This window comes from Alligator sinensis, unplaced genomic scaffold, assembly GCF_000455745.1.
Source record: "Alligator sinensis unplaced genomic scaffold, ASM45574v1 scaffold393_1, whole genome shotgun sequence".
Lineage (NCBI taxonomy): Eukaryota > Metazoa > Chordata > Crocodylia > Alligatoridae > Alligator > Alligator sinensis.
This window is the reverse complement of record NW_005842292.1, coordinates 766,827-787,103: the sequence shown is the minus strand read 5'-3', so window position 1 is coordinate 787,103 and position 20,277 is coordinate 766,827. Positions and strand designations below refer to the sequence as shown.

The following is a 20,277-nucleotide window of genomic DNA, read 5'->3' as shown; positions in this document are numbered from 1 at the left end:
TTTCCCTTCTCTCAGGGCTTCTGTGAAGGTAAAACCATTCCAGATTGTGGTGTTCAACCACAACAGTAATGGGGGCACTAAACAGACTGGTATCAATGCTGTGTGGAATGAAAGACATTCATTGACTAGACAGAAAGCAGAAATTGACTTCTGGAAAACTAAATGGAGTGTAACAGTTTTGGTTTTTTTTCTTTACCGTAGCCCGTAGGAAGCAGAAGTGGTCTGTGGATCCCAGAAACAGTGCCTGGAGCCAAGATGATTCCAAATTTGGTCAGAAGATGTTGGAAAAAATGGGATGGTCTAAAGGAAAGGTATGGCCTAAATACCTTGGTCTAAAGGGAAGGTAGGCAAAATGCGGCCCGCGGGCTGTATCTGGCCCACCAGTTGATCCTATCCAAAGTCAGGAGCCTGAGGAGGGAGGGCTGTGCCCTGCACCGCTCCACTCCACTCTGCCGCAGCCAGGGCTGGGCCAGGCCGTAGCAGCGCAGACTTCTCCACCTCCTGTATCCACCTCCCCAACCCGGGTTCCTGCTTGCAGAGTGCAGTCCTGGCACCCTGGCCGCCAGCAGCCAGTCCTACACAGGATGGGGCATGATGCAGCACACCAAGTAGCTGTTCTGCTCACTCGCCGTGATGAGTACCTGTTGCCATGGCCCTAGTTGAGTCCAAGGTGAGGGGTGGCTTGGCCTGGGGCAGCCACCCCCAACTTTCCTGGTGTGGCATGACACCAGCAGCTTATCCCATCAGGTGGGCAGGATGGCTGTTCGGCACGCTGCATTGCACCCTGTCCTGTGCAGGCCCAGCTGCCAGGACTGTGCAGCACCAACAGGAAGCTGCGGGGTGGATGCTGGGGGGTGGAGGAGTCTGCACTGTATGGCCTAGCCCTGGCAGAGTGGAGTGGTGCGGGGCACAGCCCTCCCTCCTTGGGCTCCCAGTGGCCCAGAGGGTCAAATAGGTTCAGTTGGCATCTCCCCGCCCTGCTCTGGTCCTCAACAGCTCACCAGAACTCATTAAGTGACCCTCCAGCCCAAATAATTGCCTACCATGGTGTAAATGGAAGATAGTGCTAGCAGAAAAAGCAGACTCTCAAGTGTTGTGGATTTAGAAGCACTTGCAGCGACATTATGCTTGAGAGCACTGGGTACCAGAACTGCGGGCAGCTCTTGGTCCTGGTGTTTATAGGGCTGGGTCCTTGTTATTAGGTACTTTTGTTACCCCACCACTTAGTGACTTCCACATTTCTTGCGCTTCCTCCCTTTCTTTTCTTCTCTTCTGCTGTCGCACGGGTAAGACAGTGACACAGATAAGAGCCAAAGTAGGTAACGCTCAGGTGTGGTTTGTTGTACCTCCTATATTCTGGCTCTGGCCTTTATTGTGAGAGAAAGCAGCACCAGAAAGCTGTTTTAGTTTCTCACAGCTTTTAATGCCTTTATCTCCCAGATTAGTTTGGGTGTCGTGTCTAGCTATATCCTTTCCTCTCTCCAGCCCACTGCTGTGGAGGGTTATAAAAGGAGGCCTGTAACCTCATGATGCTAGAAAAATTCTCCTCTGGTCAACAAAGAGAGCTCTGTTGCCTCTTTCCATTGGCGGGGAGGGGTGGGGGGCTGCTACAAAGGGGCCTGCTCAGAGCCCAGAGCTGTCATCTCCATCTCTTCAGCATTTCCTGGTGCTTGGTTATGTGAGCAAGCACAGTGACAGAGAATGGTCTGGGTTCTTGTTTTTTAAAGTATATCTCAGGCTAGTCATTTCTCTTCTTTCATTTAGAAACAAGGAGTAATCGTTGCAGCATTCTTGAGCTTAGGATATTTGCAGAACTCAAGCTGAATTCCTTGAATAACTATCCCTTGACTTGAAAAAGTCTGTTTAAAAAAAAAAAAGAAATGTAGCTGATGACTTTTTAACTGCTTCTGATGTTGTATCTAGTTCGTTGCAGGATCAGAATTGCCCACACGCAGTGGCATGTAGGGTAGTGGTTCCTAGTCTTTCCAGCCTCTTGACTTTGCTTCCCACTGACTCGCAAGACCAGTTGGGCTGTGACTTCTACGGTTGGATCCCTGACCCCGTTTGGAAGTGCTTGAGACTCTGCTTTGGGAACTGCTGATGTTGAGTTAGATCCAAGGGCCGCTGGTGCCAATGAGCCTTTCCTTTGGCTTCGGTAGGCTTTGGATTCTCAGCCCTTAGATTGCTAATTAATGAACATCTTGATCTGGAAGCACAAACGCACTCTTCGTAGCTCTTCTTGTGTCATGTAAAAATAGCTCTGATGGTCATAGGATTCAAAACACAAGATGAAAGGATGCTTTCAGATGTTTGATTGCCCCATAGATGAAATCACATTGGCAGTAAATGTATCTATGACAGCAGCTGCGTTTTTACCATTATAGGTGGGTGATTTTTTTTCCTGCTATATTTCCTCAGCATTGCTGTAGGACCTTCCTGTCCTACACTCCCACAAGAACTGGGGTGGCGGGGCAGCATTTACAGCACAGACCCAATATATAGCATAAATGGGACCAGGGCTGAGCTGAGTCAATGGGCTTAAGTCCATTTGCGCTGCAAACTGGAGCTGCGTACGCCTGTCTCTTCAATTCTCCTCGTTAGCATTGAGTTAGAATTGGGACAGGATGAATGTGTAGCTAGGTCTCCTGCCTGCGGTCATGTGGGTGTGACAATAGACCTTGCTGTCCGGCAGGAGGAGAATGCATTGGTGCCACAGTCGAGCTGGTATTATTTTTTAAACAAACTGCAGTGAGTTGCATCCTTGCTAGCAACATATTTAAATGCGGGTTGTTGCACTATATAATAAAGCATTCCCAGACTCCAACTGCAGGTCCCTTAAATACCACAATCTGACCAAGTTGCAGGGGCATGTGAATTCTCCTTATCTGTTTGGCTAGGAGAGAGTATAAGCAGGTCAGGGAATGAGGTCTTATCCCTGGTTGACACTTGAGCTAAAGCCTGATAATTAAACATAATGTGAGAGAGATTGCTTTGTTTTCGCTTACAAGTTGGACTTCTTATTTTGTTTTTCCTGGTCTTTGTTAGCTAACCACCACCCAGGCAGTGACTGCATTTCTGTGGTGAGAGAGACACTGTGGCCAGTTGTCTCCTGTCTTTAAAGTTACAGAGCATCCCCTGGAAATGTCAGGTGGCCTTTTGATTAATCATTAACTCCTAATAATGATGCTGTTTTGTTGTTGCTTGTATTTTTTGGACGCTTAAACCATAAATGAAAAATACACGATACTTTGACAGTGTACTAAAGCCTTTGCATTAAATTGCAGCAAAGCAAACACTAGCAATGAAGTGGTGTTTCCAGCTATATTACTGAACAGTTTTTTTGCTCCACATGGTACTGATCTACAGTGTTAATTCTACATTTGAAAACTGCTTACGGTTTGCTTTAAATTCTTATTAGGGTCTTGGGGCTCAGGAACAAGGAAGCACAGAACATATCAAGGTTCAAGTGAAAAACAACACACTTGGGTTGGGAGCTGCCATCAGTTATGAGGTAAGTATAAGTTAACATCATTGTTGGTCCAGGTAAACAAGAAAGTCCTGCACTTAAGATGGAACAATCCCATGCACCGCTACAGGCTTGGGACCAACTGGCTAAGCAGCAGCTCTGCAGAAAAGGCCCTGGGGGAGTCAGTAGACAGTGAGAGAGATATGAACCAACAGTGTGCCCTTGTTGCCAAGAAGACTAACAGCATACTGGGCTGCATTGGTAGAGATGGTGCAGGCAGATGGAAGGAAGTAGTTTTCCCCCTCTAATCTGCACTGGAGAGGCCACGTCTGGAGTCCTGTGTCCAGTTTTGGGACCCCCACTACAGAAAGGAAGTGGACAAGTTGGAAAGAGTCCAGCGGAGGGCAGCAAAAATGGTTCAGGGGCTGGGGGACATGACTTGTGAAGACTGGCTAAGGGAACTGGGCTTATTTGGTGTGGAGAAGAGAAGACTGAGGCGGGATTTGATAGCAGCCTTCAGCTCTCTGAAGGGTGATTCCAAAGAGGATGGGGCTGGACTGTTCTCAGTGGTGACAGATGACAGAACAAGGCTCAAGCTGCAGCCAAGGAAGTTTAGGTTGGATTATAAGAAAAACTTTCTTGCTAGGAGGGTGGTGAAGCACTGGAACAGATTACCTAGAGCGGTGGTGGAGTTTCCATCTGTGGAGGTTTTTGAGGCCTGGGTGGACAAAGCCTTGGCTGGGATGATGTGGTTGGGATGGTCCTGCTTTTAGCAGGGGATTGGACTAGATGTGACCTCCTGAGGTCCTGTCAACCCTCATTTTCTATGATTCTAAGCAGGTGTGACTCCTAACTGAGATGTTTGAGAGACCCTGTAGGTAGCATGAAGTTAGTGGGATTTGTAATCATTCTTATTACTGTCTGATGCAGAAGGGATACATTGCATAAATTCAGGCTCAGACCAGATGTTTTCTGATGGGCTTTCCTGAGGTGGGCATGAGTTAAGGGAGGTACAGTGAGTTATAGTGACTAGGTTACTCAATGCGGTCCCTTCCAACACAGACCTGAAACATTTTTCTGGCTGGTAGCTATCCCTTTGTCCCCTGTCCTCGTGCTTCCTGCCCCTATTCCTGAAACAGTCTTCATCTCCCATTGTTTTTTGGGGGTTTTAAGGACCCTGCAGGATTGGGCTCCAAAGATGCTCTCTCTGAGTCAACATCTTAAATGAGCTCATACCTTCTCATCTTTCATGCTGCAGGAAAGTCGTGTTAGCATTTCCTGCCTGCAGCTGAGAGCAGCTTGCCCAACCTAGGGCACGCAGAGCCAACAACAGCTGAGTATTGTTTGAAGACATTCGAACACCATTCTTATCAGTCAGGCACTTTGGACTGAACTTAGCCAGCAGCTGTCAGGCTTTCCACTCAGGGAATTCTCTGGGTTTCCCCTTGCTAAATGGTCCTGTATCTGGAACTCCTTTGCTATAGTTAACTCTGGTTGTATGGAGTCTCAAGGTGCGCAGCCAGACTTTGCTGTAGTTTTTGGTAGGATAAAAGCTCTTGCTTTGCATTCACTTGGGTGCTGTTTACAGGACAACTGGATTGCTCATCAGGATGACTTCAACCAGCTTCTGGCTGAGCTGAATAGTTCCTACGGGCAAGGTGAAACAGGTATGTTAATACTTTGCTGTTCTGAGACTTGCCACTCTTTCTGTGCCTTAAAAAATAGCTTGGGGCCCAGTCTGCCTGGCTGATCATCTCTTCTTTCATGATACTGATGCCTCTTCATACCTATTAAGATTGATGGTAGTAGAGGGGCTTTATGTCATAGGGCCAAGCTTTAGCTTACTTTTCAAGTGGCTGTGGGGAATGACATCTGTTGCTATAGACTTTGGTGCATTTTGGATCGGGCCCTTCTAGCAAAGAATGGCTCTTCACTAGACGTGGGAGCCTGGAGTTGCTCTTCTGGGATGTCAGGAGCAGCAGTCATCTACTTCAGTATTTCTCAGCCCATGGGTTGTGACCCAAAAGTGGGTTGCAAGAATATATGAAAGAGTCATGAAGAAACTTAAAAAATGAATGCTCCTTTAAAGGAGAAAAATGGAGGAAACCATCGGCTTTCCTTTGTGGGCTGTCAGAGTTCCTGCCTGCAAGGGGCTGCTTGGGCCTGGGGAGAGCAGGAGGAGGGTGATCAGGCAGGGGCTTCCAGGTGCATATGCACGCACACACGTGCACATGGCAGCCAGGCAGTGTGGAAAGTTCCTGCAGCTCCCCACAAGTAAGTCTGTAGGGCGGGGGGGTATAGGTGATGCACTGAGGGAGCTAGGGGGGCATAGGCGATGTGTCGAGGGAGCAAGGGGGGCATGGGCAATGCATCAAGGGGGGGCACATGTCCCCCCCAACAGATTTGTGCACCCACGGCGGGCACGGGGCTGCAGCCTGACCAGATTGACATGTGCAGGAGCTGCCTCTGCAGCCCAGTAGGTAGGACCCTGCTGCCACCGCTGTGATCCCTGTGCCAGCTGCACCATCAGCAACACAAGAAGTAATGGACTAGAAGGGAAGGCGGTGCACTGCCTTTACTTTCTCCCACTGCCAGTTGTTCGCCCTATACCCTGCTGCCATGGCCCAGCCTCTGCTGTTGCTTCCCTCAGGCTGCAGCTCTACCCCAGAGGGGATGTGTGGTGGTGGGCAGCATGGGTAGCGTAAGGGGACCACCAGACTGGGCCATGGCAGCGAAGTAGAGCCACAGCCCAGCGCACAAGCAGCCGGCAGCGGGAGGAGGTGAGGGCAGTGCAGCCCGCCCCGCACCGTCTGTTACTCCTCTCGCTGCTGGTGGCTCAGCTGGCGCGGGGGTCCCAGCAGTAATGACAGCAATGAGTCTCGCTACACCATTCTGCCCTCCTGTGCTGGGTCCTCGCAGAGGTGGCTTCTGCCTGTGCCGGTCCAGCCAGGCTGCAGCCCCAGGCCTGCTCCTGCTGTCCTGCTGTGGGTGCACAAATTGTGGGGGGCGGGCACGTGCCCCCCCATGCCTCACCCACTGACCCCCTGGAGGCAGTGAGTCAGGAGTGAGGGACACCAGCAGGGCTGAGGGGGTGGGAGGCTGGGGGTTTCGGAGTGAGGGGCACCAGTAGGGCCAGGGGGCTGTTTTCTACTTAAATATTTACTGGGTCAAGACTGGCCATCAGTGTTTACAAATGGGGTCCCGGTACAGAAAAGGTTGAGAACCATGGATCTACTTGAAAAGCCTGAGCCAGTTCAGAGCCTCACAACAGAAACATTCTCCATTGCCATGTTTTTATCTCTGTCCGTCCACTTTGCTTGCTAGTGAAGACTCACGTCTGACTTTTAAACGATGGCAGTTCCTTTCAGCTTTCATTTTTCCCACACCTGAGGAGCTGTTGCTTGAGTGAGCTAGAGTCAAAATCTACCTGTGTTTCAAATGTTTTGGTGAATTCAATTCAGCTAGGGAGCTGACACACACATGGGAGCAGGAAATGTGGCAAACGCTTCCAAAAGCAGCTACTTTTAAAGTCTTTTAACCAAATTTTTAGCTTGGTTTATGTATGATTTTGCACCAGTTTCAATAGGGTGGCACTAAACATGTAAGCAAGTGTTAACCAGTGGGGGACCAACGTTTCAGGCAGGTGTGCCATGAATTCGCCTCACACCCTCTCTGAGTGCCACACTGATCCCCTTCCCCTTCCTCTTCTGCTGCTGTGCTTTCTGTTCCTTGTCCTGTGCCCCTTACCTCTCTGCTTTCTGCTTCCTGCCCTGTCTGCCACATTGGCAGCTAGATGGGTGCTGTTTTTTTCTATAGGCATGCCCTTAGGTTTTAATCTTGCAATTTATAGGGCCCAGGTGGAGCATCGTGAAGTCCGTGAGGTTCTGCCTAGTACTACAGTTTGTCCACGTGCTGCTAGGTGGAGAATGGAGACCATAGTGTGGTTAGCAACTTTTGTTCGGCATAATAAGGGCTAATTGTAAACATATGACAGCAGAAGGATTTGGCAGGGAGTTAAAAGAAAGATCAAAATGAGTCGATAGAGAAGCTACAGCTGCTCTTTTAATTAGCCGGAAACCTGCAGAGCTGCTCCTGAAGCTAAAGAACTGGCTCTTTTCAAGAGTTGTATTATTGCAGTGCCTAGGAGCTGTAGACAGGGACCAGGACACCATCGGGCTGGAGGTAGTAGGGGGGTGCCTGATGACGTTAGTGAAAGCTAGTAGGAAGTTCAAAGGTCACAGTCACCTAAATAACCTTAAGAATCTTGCCCCCGTATCTTATCTGAGGTACAGGAAGATGTGTTAGTTGTAACATGTGAGAAGACATTTGTGATCTGTCCAAGAAGTCCTCCGCTAAGTGTTTCAGAGGTGCACCCTTATTGCTGTTTCTGGTTTTACCGGTGTGGGACTGGAAAAGCAGCAAGGAGAAATGTCTTTCCAGGGATGCAGTGAGTCAGAGCAGAGGTGGGATTGCTGAGCAGAGCTCTCCGAGTTCTGTGCTATATATATCCCCTTGGATCACCGTGACCTCTGCAAAGCGGCCACAGGAACCATCTTCTGATCAAAGCTGCATTGCTCTGACTGTGACGGTGAAAGGGACAGCTTTGCTTTTTGTCTCTCCCAATGGCTGGGAGCAGCTTCAAAGATAAGCTGGTCATAAAGTCAGATGCTGCAATAAGAGCTGAGTCTGGCAAGGTGGTCGACCCCAGCGGACTTCCTGCCTATGGCGGGAGGGCTGGACTCAATGATGTTGTGAGGTCCCTTCCAGCCCCTAATGTCTATGAAATCTATAAAACTGTCAGCGAGATTTGCTATCTTTTATCCTGCAGACAGTCAGGCCAGAGCAGCACCTCTGAAACTGCTTTTTGGGCAACTGAGGCCCCGGGCAGATGTTACACTTAAGATGTGATTAACCAGTAAATCATGTCTTAATTGTTACCTGGCCACACGTGATGAAACAAGGAATAAATAAGCCACAAAGTTATTACGCAAAGAAATGTAATTGAACATGGGGCCAGGTTGGGGGTCCTAGCCACAGGGTGTGCTCCCCAGGAGCCCTGTTAGCTGTGGGAACTTGCTGCTTGCTGGTGCAGGGGGAGCCTGGGATCGTGATGCCGGGCTCCCCCTGCACTAGCAATAAGGCATGATGGGGTCTGATGTTTGATCCCACCATCAGGCCCCTTGCCATGCACATGTGGTATAGTGAGAAGTGCGCTTGTGGGGATCACGCATCAGATTCCATCACACATTTACTTGCATGTCTGCCTAGCGCTTACGCGTGCTGGCTCTTCAGCTGCTGAATTGCATTGAAAGACACACAAAATACCCCTTAGAATTACCAGAGCTGGTAAGTGAGACAGTATTAAGCTATGATCCTACGTTTTGAAAACCCTGGATCTAAATAGGTTCACCTGCTCATCCTCAGAGTCTCTGAGCAGCTGGGAATTTGGTTGTATAAAATGGGGAGACAGCTTTTCCGCAGCACTTTTAAAGCAGATCCCAAAGCACTTCATAAAAGGAGTCGCCATCTAAAGATCATTACTACTTTTAAGTGAATATTCCTGCAGCATTTGCCTAACTCTGATATTGGGGGTTGACAAGCCTTGGAGTAGGTGACAGCACACCTCTCCGTTGAAAGCTCCATCTGCAGAATTCCTTGTGTCGGATACTAGGCAGACCAGGATCTTTGGGTCAATCTGATATCTTTTATTAGACAAACTCAAATAGTTGTGTCGGATACTGAAGTTCCACCGTAAAGCCACAAGAGGGTACTTGTGTCACTTGCTGAAAGTTTGAAGCTGGGTTTGAAGCCCTGGGTGACAATTCCTCCTGTGGTCCCTTCAGTATTGTATATGAATGGTGTTGACTGCCATAGAATCAAAAGTGGTAGGTCCTTGGTGAGAGTGTCTTTATTGTGATTCCCACTTTCTACCCAAAACCTGCCTTTGCAGGCATTCAGTTTAACTGTACATTTTTTTCTAAAACTGGATTTGCTAACCTGGAGTACTGGACCTTCACCAATTACAAATGTAAAGCTTAAATGCAAGGACTGAGTGGGTCAGGGATTGATAATGGGTTACTCAGCCCTTTCTCTGTAGGTTGCAGGCTCAGCTCATAGTTGGTTGGGTCGGAAGGGACCTGAGCAGATCATCAAGTCCGACCCCCTGCCGTGGCAGGAAAGAGTACTGGAGTCAAACGACCCCAGCAAGGTGTTCATCCAGCCTCCTCTTAAAGACCCCCAGAGTAGGAGCCAGCACCACTTCTCTTGGAAGTTGGTTCCAGATCCTAGCCGCCCTGACAGTGAAGTAGCGCCTCTTGATGTTTAGCCTGGATCTACCCTCTGCCAGCTTGTGACCGTTATTTCTAGTCACTCCTGGTAGCACTTGGGGGAACAGGGACTCCCCCAATGCCTGCTGGTCCCCCCTGACTAGCTTGTAAATGGCCACCAGGTCCCCCCTTAGCCTTCTCTTCTGGAGGCTGAACAGGTTCAGGTCCCGTAGCCTCTCCTCGTAGGGGAGTGCGGTGCCCAGAACTGGATGCAGTACTCCAACTGCGGCCTGACCAGTGTGGCATAGAGGGGGAAGATCTCCTTGGACCTGCTCGAGATGCATCTGTGGATGCATGAAAGGGTATGGTTGGCCTTCCTGACCACGTCCCGACATTGGTGGCCCATGTTCATCTTGGAGCCTATAATGACTCCAAGATCCTTTTCCACCTCTGTGCTGATAAGAAGGGAGTTCCCCAGCCTGTAGGTCTGCTGCTGGTTCTTCCTCCCCAGGTGCAGCACCTTGCACTTGTCAGTGTTGAAACCCATCCTATTCACATCCGCCCACCCCTGTAACCTGTCCAGGTCTAATTGTAGCCTGTCCCTCCCTTCTATTGTACCCACTTCTCCCCACTTCTTAGTGTCATCCGTGAACTTGAACAAGGTGCTTTTCACTCCCTCATCGAAGTCACCAATAAAGATGTTGAACAGTGCGGGCCTGAGCCCTGGGGGACCCCACTGCCCATGTAACTCCAAGTCAAAAAAGGCCCTCCAGCTAATTTGCGACCCATCTGACTGTGTAGGCATCGACACTACAGACTCCTAGTTTTTTAATGAGAATGGGGTGAGAGACAGTGTCAAAGGCCTTCCTAAAGTCCAGAAGGTCGACGTCCACCACGACACCTGCGTCTAAGGCTTTTGTGACCTGGTCGTAGAAGGCCACCAGGTTGGTCTGACAGGACCTGCCCCTAATGAACCCGTGTTGGTTGCCCCTGAGCATAATCTCCCCTGCTGGCCCCTCACCTCCTTGGACCTGCTTGAGATGCATCTGCGGATGCATGACAAGGTGCGGTTGGCCTTCCTGACCACGTCCTCACACTGTCGGCCCATGTTCATTTTGGAATCAATAATAACTCCAAGATCCTTTTCTGTCTCTGCACTGACAAGAAGGGAGTCCCCCAGCCTGTAGGTCTGCTGCTGGTTCTTCCTCCCCAGGTGCAGCACCTTGTCCTTGTCAGTGTTGAACCCCATCCTGTTCTCATCCGCCCACCCCTGGAACCTGTCCAGATCCACTTGCAGCCTATTCCTCCCTGCTAGCATGCCCCCTTCCCCCCACATCTTAGTGTTGTCTGCAAATTTGAACAGGGTGCTCCAGCTCAGATTATTTTAACTTGCTAGCTCTCCAAGCCGGTGAAGGGTAACAGTTCCCATGAGGCTATAACTTTGGTTTGCAGAGCCTTGATTATATGGGAGGGTGTATGAGGCGGCATGATGCCCAGGCTGAGTTTGCAAGGGGTGGCAGTGAAGGAGGGAAAGGAAAGTTATAACTGAACAGGTTTGACCTGGATTCAAGATAATAAGCACAATCCCCTGATGCCAGTTCCACTCGCTCGTCAGGGCAGCACTGTTACTGACAACAGTTTCTGTAGATCAGAAGTCCTAGTTTTAAAAATCCCATCTTGGGTCCTTTTTCCTGTGGGCCCAAGCAGTAGTAACCCATGTCTGTTGATTGCTGCTGCTAACTACCCCGTAGGTATCAGGTAGCAATGCACATCATGGTTGCAAAGCAAGCTTGTCTGTTGGCAGTTTTCCACGATGATCCTGTCACCATTGTTGTTTATTGCAGTAGCTGTGTGTTGTGGAAACACACGACAATCGGGGTCTCGCCTTGTTCTGCAAATTGTTGTGTAAATGTTGTGTGCAGCACCAAGTGCAACGTCCCCCCAACCTGGTTAGCCTGCAGGAACTGTCAGAATGCAAATATTTAATAAGACCCTCTTCCTGCCAGAGAGAACTGGCCAGTGTTACTTGAAAAAGATGCAATAATTGAGTGTAATCAATAATAGATGGAAAGCGGGGAAGGAAGGTCTTTAGTGGTAATAAGATTGGGCCATACTGTGCTTCACATATTAGTCCTATATTTCAGCAATGTAGGATGACTTGGGCTCGACTTGGGAAATGACATCCAGGGATGGGGTTCAGTGGTGAGCTGTCCTCTAACACAAATGTAACCTTTGTCTTCTAGAGTCGCCAGCCAACGAACCAAAGAAAACATTTAGCCTTGAGGAGAAGAGTAAATCCTCCAGGAAACGTGTTCATTATATGAAATTTGCAAAAGGTAAGAGGAACTTAGCTGTTCTTTCGTGAACCACACTCAGGGTTGTAAAATGTATGTGCTAGGATGACAGATTACCCTCAGAGACTTAACATATGGCAACTGAACAGGAAGGGAAGAGTATCCCTGGGGCCACCTGCTTTAAGCTGTAATACAGACTTCACTTTTTTGATGGCTTTATGCAGTTGTTGAATTATGTAGTCCATAGCTATGGGAAGCTGCTATTTACTGAAGGAGGGTAAATATGCTGAATGATACTAAAAAGGAATGCGAAGATGATAATTAAAAGCTGCTGCTTAGGCGTCTGTACTGTTATATCCTCTGCAATCTCCAGTGACCTCCGAAGAGATCATGAGGATAAGATCATTGATATGATTAAGCAGTGAGAGGAAAGCCCTGTTATGTTGATCAGATATTCTTTCCTCTGGGAGCTGATGTCCTCATTCACCCAAATAATTAAATTTCAGCTCCTGAACTTTCTCCCTTTTTGCAGAGTGAAAGCTGCATCCTTCAGTCATCCTGATGCCTCCTCCTTTTGGCTCTTTCTCTAGCAGCAGTCCTATTCCACCATCAATTCTGTTTTCCTGTATATCGGCAAAAATTGGGGGGTGGGGAGGGGGCAGGATCAGTTTCATAATATTTTCCACGAACGGCTGCATTGTTAAGACAGAAAGCTCTGAGTAATGTTGTTTTCCTGATAACAGATGCATCACGTAAAACAGTGGCAGTTGACTTCTGAATGGGGGACATATTCCAGTGTTAATTCTGATGGAATAAATGGGCTCAAAGTCAGAGGTGTTAACATGACCTTTGTCACTGCCCAACATAAAACAGTAGATGCTTAGTTCTATGGCAACTAAAAAAAAACTGTACTGGTCATTTAACCTTCTACCAAAGACAGAGAAAGAAAGGAAAATCATTTAAATACTGAATCAGAGAAAATTAGGGTTGGAGGAGACCTCCAAAGGTCATCTAATCCAACCCCCTGCACAAATAGGACCAGCCCCAACTAGATAATCCCAGGTAGGGCTTTGTCGAGTTGGCCCTTAATCTCCAAGGATGGAGATTTCACAACCTCTCTGCCCGTTCCAATGCTTCACCACCCTCCTAGTGAGACAGTTTTTCCTAATATCCAACCTCAACTTCCCTTGCTGCAACTTGAGCCCATTGCTCCTTGTTCTGTCATCTGCCCCCACTGAGAACAGCCCAGCTCCATCCTCTTTGCAACCCCCTGCAGGGAGGTGAAGGCTGCTATTCAATCCCCCTCAGTCTTCTCTTCTCCAGACTAAATGGGCCCAGTTCCCTCAGCCTCTCCTTACAAGCCGTGTGCCCCAGCCCCCGCCCAGTCGCTTTCATTGCCCTCTTCTGGACTCTATCCAATTTGTCCACATCCTTTCTGTAGTGGAGAGCCCAAACCTGGACTCCAGATGTGGCCTCCCCAGTGCTGAATAGAGGGGAATAATCACTTCCCTGGACCTACTGGCAACGCTTCCACCAATGCATCCCAGGATGCAGTTAGCCTTCTTGGCAACAAAGGCACACTGCTGGCTCATATTCAGCTTATTGTCCACTGTCACCCCCAGGTCCTTTTCTGCAGCGCTGCCGCCCAGCCAGTCAGCCTCCAGCCTGTACTGGCGCATAGGGTTGTTCCATCCTAAGTGCAGGACTTTGCACTTGTCCTTGTTGAACTTCATGAGATTATTTAGGCCCAATCCTCCAATTTGTCTAAGGCAGTCTGAATCCTAAACCTACCCTGCAGCATATCTACTGTTCCCCCAGTTTAGCCTCATCTGCAAACTTGCTGAGGGTGCAATCAGACCCCTCTTCCAGGTTGTTAATGAAGATTTTAAATAAAACTGGCCCCAGGACTGACCCCTGCGGCACTCCACTTGATACCAGCTGCCAACTAGACATTGAGCCATTAATTACTACCTTTTGAGTCTGATGAACCAGCCAGCTTTCTGTTCACTTTACAGCCCATTCATCCAGCCCATACTTCCTCAGCTTGCTTGTGAGAATGCTGTGGGAGATGGTATCAAAAGCCTTGCTAAAGTCAAGATATATTATGTCCACTGCTTTTCCCACATCTCCAGAGCCAGTTATCTCATTATAGAAGGCAATGAGGTTGGTCAGGCATGACTTGCCCTTGGTGAGTCCATGCTGACTGTTCCTAATCACCTTCTTCTCCTCCAAGAGCTTAGAAATGGATTCTTTGAGGACCTACTCCATGATTTTTCCAGGGGTTTAATATATAAAGTATTAAGGCTTCTTTGTTAACAATGTTCACATTCCCTTCAGCTCTAAAGAATTTTTATAAGGTTCCTCCCTTGATAACCTTACAATACTATGAAAGAGGGCAATTGTTATTTTCAGGGGAAAGAGATAAAAACGAGATGGATTGAATATGTTAAAATCCAGCTGCACTTGCTTAAAGACAAAGCAAAACTACAGGCAAGAGGTTGGACTAGATCAGCGTTTCTCAGCCTGTGGGTCGGGACCCAAAAGTGGATCTCAAGAATATCTGAAAGGGTTGCAGACAAACTTTAAAAATGAATCAACAAACTTTAAAATGGACTCTCCTTTAAAGGGAAAAATGTGGGAAACAGTGGCTTTTCCCTTGCAGGCTGACAGAGCTCCAGCCTGCAAGGGGCTGCTTGGGGCCCTCCATGCCCCACAAACCCACCCCCTGCCCCACACGCTGCAGGGCTGGGGCCTGGGGTAGGGGGCAGCAAGTCAGGAGTGAAGGACACTGGGTCAGGACTGGCCCCTGATGTTTGCAAAGGGTCCTGCTACAAAAAAGGTTGAGAACAACTGGGCTAGATGATCTCTGGAGGTCCTTTCCAGCCCCACTGCTCTCTGATGCTGTGATACATCACCAGAGGAAAAAGAAAGAATGGCAGAGATGGAAGATGTAGCTTCTGTTTCTGATGCTGATTCTGACTTGTGACTTCACTGTGAGAGGATGCCAAGTCCAGCTCATGGGTTTTGACAGTCACACCTGTTTGTACCAGCATCAGGTGAGCCATTGCTGCCTCTCTGGTCAGGGCTTGCAGTGGTTTTATAAATATGGTCTTGGTTGGCTAAGCCAGATTATTAAACACAAAAACAAAGAGAGGCGACTAGAGAAGAAGACCTGAGGTGGGGAGGAAGGAAGTAACAACAGGAATATGATCTCCCTTTCCAGGTGGTGGCCATGATGAAGCAGCAAAGTGATTTGGAGCCCTCTCCATGGCTCACTGTAGACTGGGCGTCTCATAGGACAAGGGCAGTGTGGGCCTGCTGATGTTATGGATCATGGGGTCCTGGGAGATGGTGGGGATAGCAGCCAGGATGGTAAAGCTCATTTACACATTCTCTTGACTTCAGCAGCAAAGCAAGGACCCTGTAAAGGCTTGGTTATTGGAATAGCCTGTCCTTTCATTATTTTATCTGGAAGTTTAGCCTGATGATGGCACAGCAGCTTTGGTTCGTGGACTTTGGGTCTCTCTCCTGGTTGACCAGATTTGATCCCCCACGTAGCCATCAGGTTAGATCAGTATTTCTGCTCATTTGACCTATTGTGTTGTTTCTTTTATCTTTAACTGATTTGTATACCAATTTTCTTCAACAAGTTGGACAGCTGTACAGCTGGCCTCATCACAGGCTGCAGCTAAGTTCTGGTAGTATCTCAGGATGTCATGTAGCTCCTTCTTTCTTCTTCTTCTGCACTTTCTCCACTCCAACAGTATTCAACCACTGTAGCGATCAGATGGAATCAGGAGTCCTTGAAAATACTTCAGATACCTTTTATGTTAGAGCCATGTGGTATGCTCGAAGGTAGAAGTTGTGCTCCTCAGAAACAGCTTCCAGGTAAAGCCCCTCCTGAGCAGTGATGGCTTTTTCATATGCACAGCGTGTGAGACAGGATGTGAGACCCATCAAGGGCCTGTGACAACTTGAAGACACAGTTTCTCCCTGGTCTAACCCCATGTGCAGAGGGACACTGACCTTTCTTCCCTCTGAAATGGGGCAGCCTGCTTCCCCTCTGCATCCTGGTAATTGGCTATGACTGTCTCTTCCTTGCCTCCTTTGGAATGACTTTCAAACCTAAGGGAGCGCAGATAGAAGTGTTTGTGCACCTTAGCATAGCCCCCTTCCACCAGTGAGTAGTTTGTCTTCTCACCATCTGTTTCCCCACCCATTCCTCTGCACATGAGGGTATAACATCCTCCATCTCCCCAGAAACAGGTTCTCTGATCCAGCAGTTTGCTTTTTATGTTGTGCTGTGAGGATTTATGATCCTTAAGAGTAATGAATGTATTCCTTTGCTTTCTCTCAGGCAAGGATCTCTCTTCCCGCAGTGAAGAGGACCTCTCCTGTATTTTTGGGAAACGACAGAAGAGTTCGAAGACTCAGGTAAATTAGTAGGGTTAGCAACTTCTCTGTTTCCTGAACATTTTGCTTTCTAAAGAAACCACTCAACATCTCCAAGTGTGTTGCTGCACATGACATTTTCACATGCTCTTCAGGGAACACTGGGTCTTTTGTATGTACAGACACCATGTCTTCCACGTTGAAGCTGATGGTAGATGAGCAAGCTTTCAACTTCTTGGTTATAGCGTGAGTTTAGTGGATGTACAGGATCTACAGTAGATATCTCTAAAACAAGCCAGTACCAAACCTCCAGAAGGATGTATTGTTAATGTTTTCCACTTTACACGCAGTATACAGCGCTCAGGGAATCAAATGCATTTAATTTAAGTTGAAGGTTACACCGCTATTTTAAATATAACATACAGCTGTTTCAGCAGACTGTTCCTATTTTTACTACGGGTGTGATCATTTACAAATATTTAACACAAAGGGCTATTTAATGTTGCCCTGGATATGGTGACTTGAATCAACTTTTATGGCCCTGTACATAGTGACCAGTTCTGCTATTAAATACTTTCTTGGGTTTTGCTTACCTCAAGGGAGGTAGAACATGAAGTCCAAGTTAATGCTGATAGACCCACCTTGTCTTGTAGGAGTGAACTTCCACTGTACAGAGGTAGTGCTTTGTGGATCAGGGAGTGTTTGCCATGTTACTACACAAAACTACATGTGCTAGAGTAGGGGTGGTCAACCTGGGGCATGCATGCCACAAGCAGCCTTGGCAACCCCCGTTTGTGGCAGGCGGCACAGCAGCAGATAGGGCAGAAAGCAGAAAAACAGATGGGGCAGAAAGCAAAGCATCGTACCTGGCAAGCGAAGGGGACTAGAGGTGGCACTTAAGGAAGGCTTAGTGTGTGGCACACCTGCCAAAAGGTTGGCCTTCACTGTATTGGAGCAAGCCAGTGCAGAGCCTCACACAGCCTGCATTTAGATGAATCCTGAAGCTGTTCTAAGTCTTTACCAGAAGCCAGAAACATTGAACTGGGGACAGGGACGTGTTACAATATTTTTACTCTGGCAATTTTGGTAGTAGCAAATGTGTAGACCAGCAGTTCCCAATCTGTGTTACGGGGATTGTCAGTGGTATGCAGACAACCTGTCAGTGGTATGCGTTAACAGATTTATTATAATTACTTTATATGACCAAAATTTGCTGATGGTACTTAAGGTTGAACTAAAAAATTTGCTGGTCGTATCGTTTTAAGGTTGTATTGTTTTAAATTGGTGATGCACAATCGGTCAGACTGGGAGTTTGGGAGCCCCAACCTGCTGGTGTAGGATGTTCAAATCCCGACTCGAAGAAATGAGGGAAACCTTAAAAAAAAACAACCCCAAATGACAGTACGTGGTTTAAAAACCTCCATTAATGACAGGACTAAGCTTCTGGGTCGTGTCCCATGGAGATATTGTGTGTTGCTGTTTTCCAGTGTATCTAATACTTTGAAAAAGAGAGGCCTTGATTGGGAGTAGCTAGGGCAGGGGTGGGCAGTTATTTTAGGCAGAGGGCTACTTACTGAATTTCAGCAAGCTATTGAGGGCCACGTGACAGGCAGCCAGGGGCAGATATATATTAATTTTCTAAATTTTTTAGGGGCCCTGCAGGCCGGATAGAATGGCCTGGCGGGCCATATCCGGGCCGCATTTTGCCCACCCCTGAGCTAGGGGGTATCAGATCTAAGCTTCATGGGTACAACTGTGCAATTCCAAAACTATAATTAATTAAAATAATTGAGCCTAGAGACGACTTAAATTCAACCAACTGACAAGTGTCTTGTCATCAACTGTATTAATAAGCCTGTTGTTTTATAAGCCATGTCTTTTGGGCTAGATATTTTGGAAACACTCCATGAGCTGCATTATAGTTGGTCTTCATTTATTGCAGACCTGATAGGCTTTTGATCTTTGATGTATAAAGGTAGTAGCTTGTGATTTACGTCTCTGATGTGCCTTTCCCCTACCGAACAACGTGAGGGTTTGGGATTGTAGAATCAGCACGCTCTCCCTGGTATAATTCCCTCTTTGTGCCTAGATTTCTATGCGGCAATACAGACAGAGGAAGTAAGGTGACTTGGAGATGTGTTGTCTCCCTTTGGGTCCCTTTTGCAACCAGTGGTAGACCCAGCTAGTAGCGATGCAGTTCCTTCTTAAGCCTTCCTAGCTTCAAAGCAATAGCTCTCCCTTCCTTGTGGACCACAGAAATCAGTGAACTTTAGAGAGGAGCCATGTCAGAACTGTATCACATAGCCCCTCCAGCTAAGGGGCATGCATTGCTTGCCGTAGAGGTGATATTATCTAGTGCTGCCGGTGACACTACACGAAATACCAGTTTTAAATGATATTTTTCAGGTTTATGTATGTTCCATTTTGAAACCGCTGGACACTGGGCATTTCGCTGATGTGGCCAAAAGAGACCACTGCCAATGCAGGAAAGAGCTGTAATTCTCCTGGAAAGTAGTTGCTCATATCTGTTCCTGTTCAGAGATATCATAGGAAGAGTCCTGGTGTCCATCAAAGCCAGTTCACACTGTGGCCGTTCACCGTCCCCGGCCTTCTGATTATAGTTGCTTCAGCTATTGACAGCCATAATTGAATGCCGTTATCCCTGCACCGGACAAGCTGGAACAAAGCCACTTACAAGTTGGACAGCCCTGCTGTAGATAGTACTTCAGTTTCCTGGGTTCTTCAGGTGGCAGTTTTCCAAAAATATTAAATTCCTCCTTTTAAATTTAAAAGGAAAAAAAAGCCCATAACGCCCGAGGAAGTGTCTGATGGAAGTTTGACTTGAACTAAATGAGTTCTCAGCAGGGAAGACCTAGTTATAGCATCACTGTCTATCTTTTTGAAGTGAGGGGTATTTTATTACAATTCCTATTTGTTTCACAGGAGTGCCTAGAGGTCCCAGTTAAGGATTAGGACTCCACTGGGTTTAATGTTTTGCAGACATGCAGGAAAAAAAGACCATCCCTGCCCTGGTTTGGGCTTATGATCTAGCACATTAAACAGATTAGTGGGCGGATGCAACAGGGGAGTGGGGCAGAAGGAAATAGTAAAATGGGTCAGTTTTTGTACAGTAAATAGTTTTTCTTGCAGGCTTTTAGCAGTTAGCATCACTGTGTAGGAGCCATGGCAGGGGTGAACATTGATGAGAGGTTGAGGGATATGGGGTCTGGTCTTTGGATTTATTAATTTTTTCGGGGGGGGCCAGGCGTGGAGTTTTTCTTATGAATAAGGGATCCCATTCTCATGAGAGAACGCAAATATATTGGTGAGGCAAACGGATTAACTGGTGAGACATGCCAGCAATGGTGCAATGAAGGAGATAATCAGCATTGCGATGAAATGATTCATCTGATTAGTAGGGTGGGGCTAAATCATGCAGGTCCTTAAAGGTAAAGAATCTTGCATCTATGGTTGGGATGAAAGGGGAGCCCATGGAAGGCCACAGAGTTGGGTAACAGTCATAATTTTGAGCCAGGAAAATAATCTTCATTTCTATTATGGGCAGCTGCTGTCTCTCCTATAGCTGTTCCTTCCATAACGCAGTGGTAACCCTGGAGTGCTGGACACGGCGGATGCACCGTTCCTTTTCAACAGGCATTGTCTTCCTCCCTCACCATGGCTGTCAGCAAGCATTTTCCTGTTTGGATTCATGACCAATAAAGTCTCGAACAGCAGATTAGTTTGGGCCAATTTTAAAATCCAGACTGGTTTATTTTGAAGGTTAATCCGAGTCCCTATCACGGGACCTGGCATGGCCTGGGATTGCTTTGCCTAAGGGAACGTCTCATGTCATGCTACA

General features: G+C 47.6%; 1 protein-coding gene across 2 annotated transcripts in view; it reads left to right on the top strand.

Moving 5' to 3' along the window:
- Positions 1-20,277, top strand: part of PINX1 (PIN2 (TERF1) interacting telomerase inhibitor 1) — an 81,248-nt gene that overhangs the window by 8,201 nt on the left and 52,770 nt on the right. For both annotated transcript variants that reach the window (XM_014522051.2, XM_006028149.3), the window contains exons 2-6: positions 202-311; positions 3,419-3,511; positions 5,055-5,133; positions 11,976-12,068; positions 16,384-16,460. In XM_014522051.2, the coding sequence (XP_014377537.1) occupies positions 202-311; positions 3,419-3,511; positions 5,055-5,133; positions 11,976-12,068; positions 16,384-16,460 (452 nt within the window). The remainder of the gene's footprint in view (positions 1-201; positions 312-3,418; positions 3,512-5,054; positions 5,134-11,975; positions 12,069-16,383; positions 16,461-20,277) is intronic.